This window comes from Gossypium arboreum, chromosome 1 (assembly GCF_025698485.1).
Source record: "Gossypium arboreum isolate Shixiya-1 chromosome 1, ASM2569848v2, whole genome shotgun sequence".
NCBI lineage: Eukaryota > Viridiplantae > Streptophyta > Magnoliopsida > Malvales > Malvaceae > Gossypium > Gossypium arboreum.
Window position 1 is genome coordinate 35,859,753 of NC_069070.1, and position 17,174 is coordinate 35,876,926.

General features: G+C 33.4%; 1 protein-coding gene across 1 annotated transcript; it reads right to left on the reverse strand.

Moving 5' to 3' along the window:
* Positions 1-857: 857 nt before the first annotated feature.
* LOC108482163 (late embryogenesis abundant protein At1g64065-like) lies at positions 858-2,323 on the reverse strand. Its single transcript, XM_017785277.2, has 2 exons — positions 1,710-2,323; positions 858-1,215 (listed from the first exon to the last, which is right to left on the reverse strand). Exons 1-2 carry the CDS (start codon positions 2,139-2,141, stop codon positions 1,075-1,077), a joined length of 573 nt encoding a protein of 190 aa, XP_017640766.1. The 5' UTR covers positions 2,142-2,323; the 3' UTR covers positions 858-1,074.
* Positions 2,324-17,174: the final 14,851 nt, after the last annotated feature.

The window sequence follows — 17,174 nt, forward strand, 5'->3', positions numbered from 1 at the left end:
CCCTTATTCTAATAAGCTACTAAAACATAAGGGAAAATAATTCTCTTATTCTAAGAAACTACTAAAAGATAAAATAAAATATTCCTATAATATGAATAAAACTTATCTACCTAAATAAGATTTATGTATCTAAATAAATTTAAAATATATACATATTTCAACAATGAGAGCAATTGTTAAGTTTAAGGCTTGATTACACTTAAACAATTATATATAACATTATATCATAGCTCGACCTAACAAAAACACCTCTATTTTAGAAAAGAACAGATTTAAAATCATAATTAAAAAATCAACCACCAAGAGTATTTTTCAATGCCATATCGGATCCTGTAATCCTTCACTTGAGCATTTCACCACGACCAAAATACATGTACGATTCTAACTTGTAAGCTCGAGCGTTGTTTTTTTGTTTTTATTCAAATTCAGGTTATTTCCTGCAAGTAATAGTGATTAATTCTTTTTCACTAGTGTTTTCTGAAAAGATAAACACTTAATCATTAAATATGTTTTATTCATTTAAGTGAAGATCAAATCCTCATTCAAATATAAAAGAGGTAAGGTTTTGCAGGAGCGAAGCCAGAAATTTTTTTTAGGGCGAGCCGGATGAAATTTTAATTTTTTATAGTTTATATCTTTATAATTTGTAAATGATTAAATCGAATTTTTATAATTTTAGGGGAGGCCAAAGTATAATTTTACTTTTACTAATTTTAAATTTTTAAAAAAAATTAAAAGGATTAAAATACAATTTTACATTTTATGGGCCCGGGCCAACCCCGGCTTCGCCCCTGGGTTATTGCATGCTAAAACTAGGAAGTTATCAAGCAGCTTAAAGATAAGATCAAAAGAATAACTTTTTGGTGCTCAAGTGTCTGATAAAATCAAGCAATCGTTATTTTATTTTTCTCTTCACCCATCATAAGCAGATTGTTTCAAGGTAGGATGATTCAACAATTGTATACATGGATTTCATCCATCAATCAACGTGTATCTGCATCAAATGTGGAAGCTTTAGCTGCAAAAATACAAGCAGCCACCCAGAAGACAAGAAGGAAGCGGACTGTGTTGATATTATGTTGCCTCCTGCTGGGATTTATATAAAGGAATGGTGCACGGTGCATGGGTTTGCATGAGGGTGAAACCGTGAAAACAGCAGATTGGTCCCAAAAACGATGGTTCCGCCAGTGATCGGAGCTTCATGCCCGGCCACCACTGTGCATAACAAAGTGAAGAAGAGGAAGAAGAAATGACAAAGAAATGAAAGAAGTGCAAAAGAACTCCAAGAAGGAGAACCAGAAAAAGAAGGATAAAAAGTCTAAAAAGAAAACAATATTATTAGAAAAATAGTGACGAATTGTAAAAATAAATTGATACAAATATAATCATCAAAATCAGAAATGAAAGAATTATTTTATATTACTAACTATTAACAAAAATAATGATCGTATAGGCTTATATATCTTTAATTTAATAAAACAAAGATTAACAGTCTTCATTGATTCATATCAGTCACATTTTAAACCCTGTATAGTCTTCCCTCTTAAATTAAGTTTCATAAAACAATTCATCTCAGGGTTCCTTCTTCTCCTCACAATGTTCAATATATTCACTCTTCCACTCAATTTAACATAGCTTTTAAACTCTAACAATCCATAACTCATATTTCTCCTTAAGTTCTTTGCATCAGATAACCAGAGTGAACTCACATTTATAGAAACCTTCATCTTCTCAGTTGCCCTAGCTTGAGCTATCCCTTTAGGTATTTTCATTAGCGCCACAACTTCAGACCCACACCATACAGTCCCCGTACTTTTGTCAAACCTGAACTCTCCGAAATTGGTGTTCTCAACGGTGACTTGGGTCACGAGTGTGAAGTTAAAAGATGGAACCGATGAATTACCATACTTGAGGTTTCTAACTTTGACGGAGCCGATCTCGAAATCAGGTGTTCGGGCACGTAAAAAAATGTTGGCTAAAACCAAGAGGATGGATCCTTGGATGACCATAATAACAAGAATGTAAACAAGACACTTGCTGCTCTTTTTATCTTGTTTGGGCTTTATCCACCCAAACACCATATCACTTCTTGGATAATCTTCAATAGGTTCCAATGACTTGGCTTGAGGGTCTTCTTGCATGTTTTTATTTTTTTTTCCTACTCTTCCACAAGGAAAAAGGGTTGAGAAAATTGAGATTTGTTATTTTTTTCTTTTTTGATGGGTTTTTTGAGATTGGCTTTGGATTTTGGATATTGAGGTTTTTCTTTTGTTTGTTTCTTTATGAGTTTTAGTTGAAGAGATATGAAGAGTTTGATTATTTATATCCAAATTGCAAGTGACTTGAAGAATCCTGTTAAAATCGTGTTGAAATTTATGTATCAAGTGTAAATTAAGCTTAAGTGGGTGAGTTAGTTTTTATTGTAATGATAAGAAAAAAAATTTAAAATTTAATATTATAACTGAAATATTCAATTTCAGTAATTAATTTTACCACTATAGAGTTATTTATAGGTCATCCAGCTAATCATTTAATTTTATTTATGATAGCCTAAATTGGAGGATTGGATGAGTTGCACTCAATCTCCAAACTCATTTGCTGAATTTGTATTAAAAATAGATAAGAAAATTAAAAGGGAAAAAGACTGATTTTTGCTTGTAAAGACTCATTGGGTTTCTACTTTGTTGCGAGGGAATATTAAATGGAAGCAGCCACGAGTAGAAAGTGACTTTTGTGTTGTCAAAACGTGTCTACGCCTCCTGAGAATAAATATTTTGAGTTATTTTGTATTTGGATTATTTTGAGTTTTAATTGTTTTAAATTCATATTATTTTAAGTTTTTGAGTTTAATTCTTCTAATTAAATTGTTGTAAGTGCAAGCTATTGTAAATTATTTATTTGAGTCCGATAAATTTTATTGTTAACTTTTTATGATTAAATCAAATTTAATCGAATTTATATGTAAATTAATCGAATCAAATTTTTATAGCTCTAAATTTAACATTATATTTGTGGTTTTAATGAATGATGTAGGAAAGTTTAAAGTGATAATGAACCAACAAAGAAAAAGTATAATAAAAAGATAACACAATAGTACATATATAACACTTTCCAACCCTTGAAACTAAGTGTGAAAGCACTTTTCAACATGACGTAACCTACTTCTTTTAGGACAATAATTGAGTCTTTATGGCTTTGCAATTTGCATTAAGGAAAAGTAAAAACCCAATAAACCATATAGTCACCCAAATCCATTTCATTTTTGCACTATCACACAAAGCTTAGACACTAAGGATTTAAGTAACCAGCTTCTCTTTGAAGTTACTGTTTAATAATATGTATGCTTTTAGATTATGCAATATAGATAAAAAAAAACATAATTATGTAACAATACATTTCTAAAAATTATTAAAATAAATAAGCATTTCAACAGTTGAAATGTAGAAATGTTAAAATTTCATTATGTATTCTTTATTTTTATATAAAATATAAAAGATAAAATCACTCTCAAAATAATATAAATTATTTTCTAAAATAATAATATTTTAATTATTGTCTAATTGACTTGATGTTCGATTAAGTCGTAAATGTATAGTAAATATAGATTATAAATAATCTAAAGTTCCTAATCAATGAAACCAAAATAGAACAAAATTTTAAAGCATAAACAAGATAGAAATATACTATTTTTTTATCACTAATAAATATATATAAAACTTTGGATTAAAAACAAGTATTAATTTAAAACACATCATTTCCAAAAATATATAAACAACTTGTGATTTAGATGATGACTTTGATTCTTTGAAATCATCTAAGTGACATTAAGCTGATTGGCCTACAATGAATTAAAGAACAAGTTGAGAAAGTTTAATGAGATGGTGTGCTCATTTATTTGAATTGATAGTTAATCAGTATTATATCTGTCAAAGAGATGAGATTAATGAATTGAGGTCACAATATTCAAAAATTGATAAATTTCCATCCTTAAGTTAAAAGTAAAATATATTCTAAAAATATCAGTGTCTCATCATCTCAACTCTCATATTTATAAAATGTTTAACTAAATTCAATTAATTTATATAATCATCTTAATTTATAATTTTTAAAAATAAATTTAATCCTCAACTTCCATTAATTCATAAAAAGCTAAACTCAATTAGCTTACAAAGTCATTTTAACAAATGGCAATTGGCCACTCTTAACCTAAGCCAAGAGTTTCATGTTGAAAGAAGATGAAATTTTAATGGCAGTATATTATGATGCAAGTACCAGGGTAGGGGTTTATATTTATTACTTGGTTTTAGGCAAAATGGGGGCATGTGGTATTTACTTCAATAAGTTGGCATTTGTGTTAATAGTTCATACACTTTTTTTTTTACATAATATTATAAATTAATTGCTATATATATATTTTGTATTAATAGTTTATTTTCGGGTTAAAATTGACAATTACTCTCTTAATGAGTTGGTCTATAAACTTGGTAATAGTTCCCACATTGGAGCCTAGACTTTAGGACTTTTAAAGAAATATCAAGGATTAAACTGGATAAAAAAAGTTCGAGTCTCAAAGTGGAAATAATTGTTTAGTTCAAAGATTAACTTGGAAAAAAAAAAAAGTTCAAGCCCTTATGGGAACAATTGTCAACTTCAGGAACTAACTTAGGTAAAAAGAAATTCAACCCTTAATGTGAGAACAATTGCAAGTTCAGGAACTAACTTGGATGAAAAAAAAAAGTTTAGCCCTCCATGTGAGAACCATTGTCAAGTTCAAACCCCAAAAAGTGTATTTTCACTTAATCATTTTATTTATATTGTGTTTGTTTTATATTTTGTGTTGCTTTATAATTATTTATGTTACGTTATGTTTATATCATGCATTAATTATTTAATGTTGTGTTTAGTTAACTATCATGATTCAATTTAAAGAAAACAAATTATGTGTTCATGTTCATCATCTATAATAATTTCACTTTTAATTATTTAAATAATCTTAGTAATTAAACATTAGAGGGAACTATTTTATTACTTAATTATTTATTTAATATTAATATTTTCATTTAAATGAATTGGTCCACACATTGAACAATGTTTAATGATAATTTTATCATATTGTACTTTTGTTTATATAAATTTATCTCATATTTTGCAAAAGACTTAACTACAAAGTTGGCCTTAATCTATACCAATTTTCTCACTTAGGTGTTTAATTTTTTTTTATCAAAAGTGGTATCTAAACTATCAATTTTGTCTAATTTTACATAAAAGTGTATGATGTTCAATAAAACAAGCGACATGTCATGCTACTATAAGTTGGTATTGTGTTGTGGGGGTAAAATAAGACAAAACTAATAATTTAAGCGTCATTATTGACAAAAAATGACTTTTTACCTAATTGACCCAAAATAATTAATTATTTACAAAAATTACCTAAGTCAAAACTTATGTACGAAAATGACTCGTTCTCTACAGTGCCCACCAGTGCCGCCTGACACACTGGCTGTCACACCCTGGTTTGGCGAACTGGATTGGTTCGGAAGACTATGCCATAGAAGACCACCTAAGTTGCAAGATTTAGACCGAACAAGGTTGGTAACTTCATGGAGGAGTACTTTGTAGAACTTCGCCAATACTGCAGAGTACCATTCCGAGTGATGGCGAGATCATGGTTAGGTGAGGACCTTATTAGACGAATGTTCCCACTAATAAGTTCCCCACCCATGTTTTTGAGTCGTTGCGAATCTGAGTGTAGTAGCTTGTGGGACATGTTTAAGTCACCTAGCACACTAGTGGACATAATGTGTCAATAATTAGGACACTTGGAAAGCCTCGTAGGCTACAGTTAATTAGTGGAAGCATGCGAGAATAGAGGTGTTAACATCGAAGATTTCTAATTCATTTTCTCTATTAAAAATAATCTTAATTGAGATTTGGACATGAGTTACCTATAAATAGGGTAGGGTGATAGTGGAAAGAAGATTTCTAATTATCTTCTCTATTAGACCTTGTAAACATCGAAGAAACCTAGAGAGTTTTTCTTTGTAAACGGAGATGTTGGCTGCTAGAGCTCAGGAGTGCTTCTGTGATAGTTTTTGTTGTTAAATTCTTAAACCTTTTTTAAGCTTTACCAAATACATAGAAGCTACTGTAAGAGAGGTTTGGTCATTTTTTTTGAATTTTGGATATGAAGAAAACTTCTATCTAGAAAACTGTTTGCATGTCTATAGATTCTTGTTGTATTGTACAGTTTTGGTTATTTTTTATGTTTAAAGAGTTATTTTATTGTTTTAGCTAAAGAAATGGGAGAAGGTCCCAATATTAAAGGGAAGGAACTAGTAGAGTGGACAAAGCTCTAAGTAAAGTATTCTGGTGAGTTCTTTTGTACCTTGTGTTTGGTATCTCCATTATTTCATTTAATCCTTATCATTGTACAACTAGGTAAGTGGCTTTGTCCTTTGTTTCTAGTGTTCATGTCTAAGGAAACATATACAAAGAGTTAGTACATGTAATTTTATATACGATTAAACTAAACTAGAAAACCTGGTATATACATGGTATGAGTACACCTTCCTTGGTGCACAAGCTCTGTATCCAGATTGGTGTATGGAAGAAATGGAGGGATAATGTGTATAATGATAAAAGAAGACATAGGATAAAATGGTTTGCCTCCAGTATGACACTTTGTTACAAACCGTGACTAGTACAAACCCGGTCTTGTGAGGTAACACATATGTGTTTGAATAATGAAGGAAGTTAGGAAGATACGAAGGTGATTATGTTAAATGCTCTGAGGAGCAGTTATGTAAATACAGGAAAAAAGTTGGTTCTTCGGAAGAATGATTAGAAGCTAGCACAAGGAAGGGAGTACGTGAGAAAAAGCGCGCATGTAGTGCACATTGTATAAAAAAGTAAACAGTAATACTGTAATCATGAAATGGTAGTCCACATAAGTGGTGTATACACGGAACAATTATGCCCATGACTATTATGTATGAGTTTCTAAACCATTGTTGTCCACCAAAAGGTTGAGTTTGATCACAATAGTATTCACTAATTGATCTATAAATCAGAGAAATATATCTACCAAATGTGGTGAACTGGTCTATTATGCGATGCCCTAAACCCATTCGGGACGGTCCAACCCGAATTTTGAACGTCACATTAGCCACCGAAGTGACTCTCCGTTTAAGCCACCATAAAACACACCAACCGACCAATCACACCACACAATTAATCATGGAATATTTAATAAAAACCTAATATCAAGCTTCTTTTGTGCTACTTTGATCAACAATCAACAAAAAGACTAATTCACAATTTAATATTTAACAGACAATTACCTCGAAAACTTTAGTTAAACATACATGCATGCAGTAGGGTATTTTTAAAAAAGGTTATATTTGTAGGGATTTGTAAAACTATTTAGTTTAAAAACGTATTATTAGATTTAAAACATAATATATAGTAACGTGTTAGGAAAAACTCCTTTTTCACAAAGTTTAACAATATTATTGTAGGATTAAACGTATAAGTTTTATTTTGGAAATTTTATTAAAGCATCTTGGACAACCCACATAACATTATTAATTAATTGGTTAGCAGACATTTAACAGTTTACATGACTTAACCAAATTCTTTGTTACATCTCATGCATACCAAGCACATGTTTGTATCCAAATCATACATAAAACATCTACGGCTTACCTCAATGACCAAAAACTCTTCAACTTGCACTTACAAGTTTGTCGAACAGTTATTCATGCCAATTATCAATCAATCATAATCCATCATTCAATGATCTATCTAACACAATGATAAAAGTTTTAAATCAAACAATTAAATAGTCCATAGTGTCCAATTACAACTCGAAAGTCTAATATTAAATCCCCTAATTTGGTCTCACACTTCCTTCTTTATTTGTTTTGGGAACACAATGATATACCCAAGTATAGCCTCGAATTGGATCACTTGAATAGCTCATTTCCACACTTCATCGCACATTATATCACTGCAATGTTATAAAAGAGAGGGTGAGTTTATGAAAGCTTAGTGAGTGCTCAAACATACTACAAATAAACACCTCAGTAGGTTAAAGGGTGACATACTATAACAATTCACATATTATTACAGTCTACACAAAGTGGTAACTTGCGCGACACAACAATTCTTATAAACTTAGCAGTGCACATATAAAAAGTAATTCACGTAAATGAGCAGATCACATAAATTATCAATTCACATAAAACATCTATTCATAAGAAATAACAGTTTATACATAATAACAGTTCATACAATTTAACAGTTCATTTAGTATAATAATTCATTCATACCACATCATAACTCATATATCTCAAACATTCATAAATTAACATTTTTGTGATTTTGAAATTTATAATAGACTCAATCACCACCTGTAAGTGGACTCTATCACCACACATTGGATAAACAGATCTCCAAAATACACCTAACTTTTGGACTCAAAAAGCCCGACGCTGTCTCCGATTAAGTGTAGCACGAATGCTCACACTCCCCAAACAAACCACGCTATTTACGGTGAATAGAGTTATGCTCGAAATTCCCTTATCTCTTCAACACATCTCTGGGCCATAATGCCCATCACAGAAAAAAAGGGTGAGTACTCACAATCTTATGGCATGCCAACTATATCCAATGATTCTATAAAGTCACAATGCCAAAATATCTCTTTAACACTTCACAATATCTAGTACAATAGAGCCTGCAATTAAGCAGAGCTCGCACATTATAATACAGTTTACAATTCTCAATTCTCAATAAGGCATGATGGTTTGCAAATAATATCACTTTCATGCAACATATATTTCACTCATAATCGCAGTTCACATATCTTTCCTGACATAGGTCACATAAATCATTGTTCCCATATTTTATTTAGCATAAGTCATGCAATACCTTAGCTTACATGCAATGTAGCTCAAAATCTCACAATACATAGTTTGGCAAATTAATGCAATTCTCCATATTAATATAGATTACCAAATTAACACAGTTCGCCATAATAATGTAATTCACCAAGTTAACATGGTTCACAATATAACATAATACACAAATATAATAGGCTCGCAATATCATAAATCTCATAATTCACTTACGGATTCGTGCATGCATAGATATGTATTATCGATCAAATTTCATGTTATAAGAGTCCACGTTATATTATTTATTCATATATCCATTTATAAATATTACAAAATCATATATACATATATATTTAAAGACCTTTGTCACTTCAAATTTTAAGCATACATTGAAAGTCTCATAAATTTATATATTATAAAAATCATTCCTGTAATTATGTATATACTGAGCCATGCATATATATAATATATATAATACCAAAATCCATTAATATATACTATGTAAAATAAAGCCTTGCATATATATTATATAAGATAAAGTCATGCATATATATAATATATGTATAACCACTATGTGTGTATATATATTACAACCCACATATATAATATATATAATATAAGACGCATATATATTACTTATATAGCACCAAAGCACGCATATGTATATATATGTTTAACAATTAACTGACCCCACTCATATATATATATATATTATGGCTCCAATCTCACGCATATATATATATATATATATATATTAACAGCTCCCTATTTATATATTATATATAACAACCAATATATATTCTATACAAAATAAAGCTCTTGTATATATATTATAAGTTCATGTATTTTGCACCATTAAAATCATACAATGTATATACTTAACAATTCAACCAAAATTATAAGGATTTGTATAAGGAATAATTCAAGGTTTGCATACCATAAGTGGGGATTCACATATGTTACCTTAGCCTATGCACTGGAGTTTAAATGTAATATGTCAAACCACTCACCTTAGTCAATACCTCTTACACAATAATGTCAAAACAATTTTTATTATCCTTTCACATTGCTCGCGAAACCTCCCATGAATTCGAAACTTTACATACACATTAAATACAATATAAAATCATTATTAACAGCGTTAAACTCAAAAAAATAGCAAAAAAAATCACCACTCTAAGCTCATTTTTCTCATACATAAAATTTAACTAGTTTTTTCAAAATAGATGTTTAACCACTCAAACTATATCTCTAAGCCTTAATTTCGATTCTAATATTCCTAAATATCATCTAATTACATATCTAAACCATTAATTTCATCCAATTTTGCCAATCTAATTTTTTCAGAAAAATCAAGCTTGTAGGAACACACAAAATGGGGAATTCAAAATTCATTAAAATTGGATACCGATCTATCAAATTGAGCTCAAATACCTTCTATTTAGTTAAAATAGATTAAAAATCAATCAAAAACAATATATTTACTCATTATTTCATATTTCACCATTGTTGAACCGAAATTTGATTAAAAAGCTTTAAATCTTAAAAACTCTCAACACACTCTATTAAATTTTGAATTAGAAAAACAACAACCTTAATCTAATCATGATAAGTCAAGACGTTACCTTAATTTGAAGAAAACAACATGTTGTTGATCTACTTCAAAGTTGAACGTGGGAAGAGCAATGGCGAATTTGTTAAGGATTTAATTATTTTTTTTAAAAATTGGAAGGTGTTGAGGTGTTTGTGTAACATCCCAAAACAGGGCCTAGTCGGAATAGTGGTTTCGGGACCACAAATCCGACATCAAAATATTTATTTTATAATTATTGTGAGGCTTAGAATATGAGAATGTGCATGTGTTAAAATTTCATGAAGGAATTCTTTAAGTAAGTGCCCAATTGGAAAATTAGGGACTAAATTGAATAAATTGCAAAACTTGGATTCTAGAAGCAATTTGCATGAAATTGCTTTAGATTATAATATAGAAGGTCTTGGGGAGGAATTTTCCCAATTTCTAAGTTTTTGGACAAAAATGGGCTTGCATGGATGAAATTTCAAAGAAATGGCTTAAGGACATTTTGGTCATTTGGCATATTAATGAAATAAAATGAGAAAAAGAAGGCAAAAATCAGCCATTCTTCTCCCTTGTCCAGCCGAAATTCTTAAGCCACCATAGCTAGGGTTTCCAAGCTTTTCAAGCTCATTAGTAAGTGCTCCCAAGCCCCGTTTTTAATGCTCTTTGTAGTTTGTAGTTTTGAGATCCCGGTAGCTTACTCTCTCCATTTCTACCCGTATTTCATGCTAGGGTACCCATACAATAGTTACTTGTATTTTGATGTTTTATGGAGGAATATAAAAGTTTGAGGTGTGTTAAACAACTTTTCCTAGGTGATTTTAATGAAAAACCCCTAAAGGGACCTTTTTGCAAAAGTTGTAAAATGTGTGGTAGAAATGTGAAAATAATGGAAAATTTGGGCTACCATAAGAGGGAAAAGTGTCCGGCTAGGCTTGAGTAAGGTAAAAATTGCATGCGTTTCATTATACGAGCCTAGGGACTAAATCGTAAAAATGTGAAAGGTTAGGGGTAAAACGATCATTTAGATCGGGGGTGGAATTTAGACTTGAAATGTATAATGTGGAGCGTTAATGATCTATTTTTATTGTTATAGACCCCAAGAAAGAAATCCCGGAGGTTGATCGAAGAAAACGAAAGGTTTCGGAATAATCGAAACACAACACCAAAACGAATACCAGGTAAGTTTGGATAACTTAAAGTAAACACTCAAGGTGCCTAATTATATGACTTATGAATAAATGATGATTGCATTTATTAATAACATGAAATTATATGAAATGCATGTTTAAGTATGAATTGTGATAAATGTCTCGGCTGAGGTTAAAAAGGGAATTCGATGGATAAACCATGATTGACATGTGTAATGAGGTCCTTCATGTGTTGCAGTAAGGATTTAGCCTAGACGGGTAGTCCGTTGATCTCATTTGTAAAAGGATCTAGCCTGGACGGGTGTTCCTTTGAATGGTCGAGCTTCCCGAAGAATATGTGTGCATTATGGATTTAGCCCAGATGGGTAATCCGATTAGGATCTGAATTTAGCCTGGACTGGTAATTTAGATTCGAGCTCAATAAAGGTGTTTGTCGTTATGAGGGATTTAGCATGGACTGGTAATCCCGACATCACCTTATGAGTTCATAAAATAGGGGATTTAGCCTGGACTGGTAATCCCGCCATAAAATGTGAGGTTCGCGGGAGTGCATATCTGAAACGATCATTGTATGAATTGATGGTAAATGGATATTCTATTGAGATTTTCTAGAAACTCAACGAGATTAATGTGACATATATATACAAATGAGATGTTGAATGATGAGCTCATCTAAGATAACTTTCATAGTACATTGTTATGTGACTAACTCATTGATTGAGTGTAAGTGATAGGGAAGCCATACTATGCTCATTGAATTTATTGCCCAATTTGATTTCATGTTAATTACTTGGTAAGTTTACTTTCCGGTTATTCGAGCTTACTAAGCATGAAAATGCTTACCCCTCTCTTTTCCCTGTCTCTAATAGAGCTCGAAGACTCGTAAAGATTGGAAGACGGTTGGAGAGTCAGCATACTATCAAATAGATTAGCTTTGGTATAAAGACATTTCTAAATTGTTCAATGGCATGTATAGGTCTTTTGAGTATTTTGTTATATGTGTCATTTGATTTGCCAAATGAAGGCTTGTAAAGATAAATCTACCTTTTTTGTTTATGGCCATAGAGATCAGCTTGTTTTGAAGTAGGCTATGATCTACAAAATTTCCATGCAAGTTTATAATCATGTGCGACGGTTAAATTCCAATTGGCAATGAGTCATAAGAACGAGCCAATCTTGAATGTATTAAAGTGGTATGACAACACATAAATACGAGATGGGAAATAAGCATGCACGAAACTAATGATATGAGATTTCCATGCAATGAGTTTTTGCAAAGATCATTTATGAGAGCATAATTATGTTTTAATTTGTTTTTAATATTCATTAAGTATAAGTGTTAAAAGGGGGTGACTATAGGCTTGGTAAATAGCCTAATACAGTCTACACGGTTGGGTACAGGGGTGTTTAGGTTGCAGGTGACACACGGGCCACACCCGTGGGCGTGTGGCATGGTCGTGTGTCCCCTGCATCTAAAATGGTAAGTCTGTTAAATGAACACGGGGTAGACACACGGACGTGTGTCTTGGCCGTGTGAATTTAACAGAATGCTCAAGTCTTGGACATGGGGTGATTGCACGGGTGTGTCTCAAGTCACACGGACGTGTGACACTTCAAGTTGAAAGAAAATTTCCAAGGTGCCCAAAGTTTATCAAATGTTCTCGATTTTGTCCCGCATCGCCTCAAGGCATGTTTTAGGTCTCGAAGGCCTGTTTAAGGCAAAGGATACACATATTTGAAAATTTTTAAATTAGAGCGCAACTTAGTGACTTGATTTAATATGTTTATAAACTTGAAATCCTGGTAATGCCTCGAACCCTATCCTGGCGTCGGATATGGGTGAGGGGTGTTACATTTAGTGGTATCAGAGCTACGATTTAGTCAGTTCTATGACTACTGTAGAGAGTATTGAGGTTTACTATACATGCCATTATTCAAATATTGATAGTGTGACGTCTCCTAACTGTTTAAATTGTTTTGAATATAGTAAATATCTTCCAATCAAGCACAAGATGAGTCCGAGGGAGCCGAGAGCCATGTTCAGCTTCCATATAATGAGCTATATCTAGTAGTAGTAGAAGGCTTATGTTTGAAGGTCGGGAAGAGCCCCGAGCTGCCTTCTTTGATATGATGGACGAATGGTTTGGGGATTACTTGAGGAATCGCCCTAACATACTAAGACCTCCCTTGCCCCCTAACTAACCTGATGAGGATGTGCCACGAGGTATGGCACCGGTAAGAATTGGTAAAGCCCCTGTTGATAAGCTTAGAAAGTATGGGGCTGAGGAATTCAGAGCTAAAGTTGATAATAATGCTGAAAGAGCTGATTTTTGGCTCGAGGACACTACTCGGGTGTTAGATGATTTGTCGTTCATACTTGAAGAGTGTTTGAAGTGTGCCGTGTCCCTCCTGAAAGATAATGCGTATCATTGGTGGAAGACTGTATCCTCAATAGTGCCAAAGGAAAATATCATTTGGGATTTCTTTCAAGCAGAGTTTAGGAAGAAATACATTAGCCAACGGTAGACTTGAAGCGAAAGGAATTCCTGGAACTCAGACAAGGGAACATGACTGTAGCAGAATAAGAAGGAAAGTTCCTAAAGCTAAGTCAGTACTCAATTGAATAGGTCCAAACCGAGTCAAAAATCTGTAAACACTTCGAGGAAGGTCTGAATGAGGAAATTAAGTTGTTGATTGGGATCTAAAAATACGGGAATTTGTCGCATTGGCTGATCGGACCAAGATGGCCGAGAAGCTTAACAACGAAAGAAAGCAAGCAAAGAGAGAGGCCCGAGTCGCAAGCAAGAGGTCCAGTGGTAAAACATTCTCGTTTCCCACAAAAAAATCAAGGAGCCAGCATGAACGCTCCATTCCATCAGTAGGATATTCAGGTAAAGCGAGAGGCTCTAAATGACAAAGCCAAAAGTCTTCCTTCCCGATGGTAACTAGTGTGGGGAGTGTAGATGATCAAAAGCCGAAGTGTAAGAGTTGCAAAAAAATTTCACTATGGAGAATGTCGAGTGAAGAGCGGTGCATGTTTCATACGTGGATCTCTTGACCACTTTTTCAGGGACTGCCCAGAGCGAGTCGAGAAAGAAGGGGAAGTAGCCTCGAAGTCGAGTACTCCCATTTCACGAGGTAGACCTCTGAGATATCCTGAAAGTGCGAGTGGCAGTCGAGTTACAGCTAAAGATGCTGCAAAATTAGAGGCTCGAGCCCCAGCAAGAACGTATGCGATACGCGCCCGAGAGGAAGCCTCTGCTCCTGATGTTATCACGGGTACATTTTCTCTTTTTGATACATGTGTTATTGCCTTAATTGACCCAGGGTCGATGCATTCATATATTTGCATGAGCTTGGTAACTAGAATGAACATACTCATTGAGCCTACGGAATTTATTATTAAAGTGTCGAACCCACTAGGCAGATCAGTCATGGTTGATATAGTCTGTAAGAATTGTCCTTTGACGATTCAGGGTCATTGTTTTCCGGCTAATCTTATGTTGTTACCATTTGATGAATTTGATGTAATACTTTGTATAGATTGTTTAGCACTGCATGATGTAATTTTAAATTGTGTAGTAAGTATATTAAATTGAAATGCCCGGATGGTGAGATTATACGGGTTGATTCAAGAGAGTTGGGTACGCCACCGGTAGTGATCACGGCAATAGTTGCTCAGAGATATATGAGAAAAGGGTATGAAGCCTACCTTGCAATTTTATTGAACACTAAGGAAACAGAGTTGAAGATTGAGTCTGTGTCTATAGTATGTGAGTCCCTAGATGTATTTCCAGACGAATTACCCGGATTACCTCCTGAAGGGGAGATAGAATTTGGTATTGAGCTGGTGCCAGGGACAGCTCTTATTTTAATTACTCCGTATAGGATGACACCAACTGAACTGAGAGAGTTAAAAGTATAGTTTCAAGAGCTGACGGATAAAGGTTTTGTAAGGCCAAGCTTTTCACCTTAGGGTGCTCCCGTTCTATTTGTAATGAAGAAAGATGGTTCGATGAGGTTATGTATAGATTACCGCCAACTGAACAAGGTAACTATCAAGAATAAGTATCCTTTACCAAGGATCGATGATTTATTCGATCAGTTGAGAGAAGCCACCGTATTGTCTAAGATAGACTTGAGGTCTGGCTATTATCAGCTGCGAGTTAAAGAATCAGATGTACCTAAGATAGCTTTTAGAACGAGGTACGGTCATTATGAATTTCTCGTCATGCCGTTTGGGTTAACAAATGCACCGGCCATATTCATGGATCTAATGAATAGGATCTTCCAGCCATATTTGGATAAAATTGTCGTTGTGTTCATTGACGACATCTTGACTTATTCCAAAGATGAGTTAGAACATGCAAAGCACTTGAGAATTGTGTTGCAGACTTTACGGGAAAAGCAGCTGTATGCTAAGTTTAGCAAGAATGAGTTTTGGCTTCAGGAAGTTGGATTTTTGCTTCAGGAAGTTGGATTTTTAGATCATATTGTTTCAGGTGAAGGCATCTGAGTCGATCCAAGTAAGATTTCTACTATCGTCGAATGGAAACCACTTAAAAATGTAACCGAGGTTAGAAGCTTTTTGGGCTTAGCCGGTTACTATCAAAGATTTGTGAAAGGATTCTCCATGATAGCAACTCCGAGGACTAGATTGTTACAGAAAAACGTTAAGTTTGAATGGATGGAAAAGTGTCAACAAAGTTTTGAGAAGTTAAGTCGGGAAAAGAATTTGTAATCTACAGTGACGCTTCCTCAAATGGACTGGGTTGTGTACTTATGCAAGATGGAAAGGTAATAGCCTATGCTTCACGACAGTTGAAGCTGCATGAGAAGAACTATCTTACACACAACCTAGAACTTGCCGCCATCGTTTTTGCTTTGAAAATTTGGAGGCATTATTTATATGGTGAAACTTGCCGCATATTCACTGACCACAAGAGTTTGAAGTATTTGATGACTCAAAAAGAATTAAATTTGAGGCAGTAGAGGTGGCTAGAGTTAATCAAGGATTACGAACTGATTATTGACTATCACCCGAGAAAGGCGAATGTGGTCGCTGATGCATTGAGCAGAAAATCCTTATTTGCATTAAGGGCCATGGATGCTCGTTTGTCATTGCTTAATGATGGTTCAGTCTTGGTTGAGATAGAGGCTAGGCCGACATTCCTTCAGAAATTTATGATGCTCAAACTAATGATAATGACTTGCAAGCTAAAAGAACTCAATGTGAACCAGGTATTGAATCAGATTTTTGGATTGGTTCTGATGGATGTTTGATGTCCAGAGATAGGGTTTGTGTACCCAAAAACAATGAACTTATTTGGAAATTTTGCAAGAAGCACATAACAGTCGTTTGTCAATTCACCCAAGAAGTACCAAGATGTACAACGATTTGAAGAAAATGTACTAGTGGAACTACATGAAAAGAGATATTTCTGAATTTGTGTCGAAATGCCTAGTATGTCAGCAAGTTAAAGCTGAACATCAAGTGCCTTCAGGTTTGCTACAGCCTGTGATGGTCCTCAAATGGAAGTGAGATAGAGT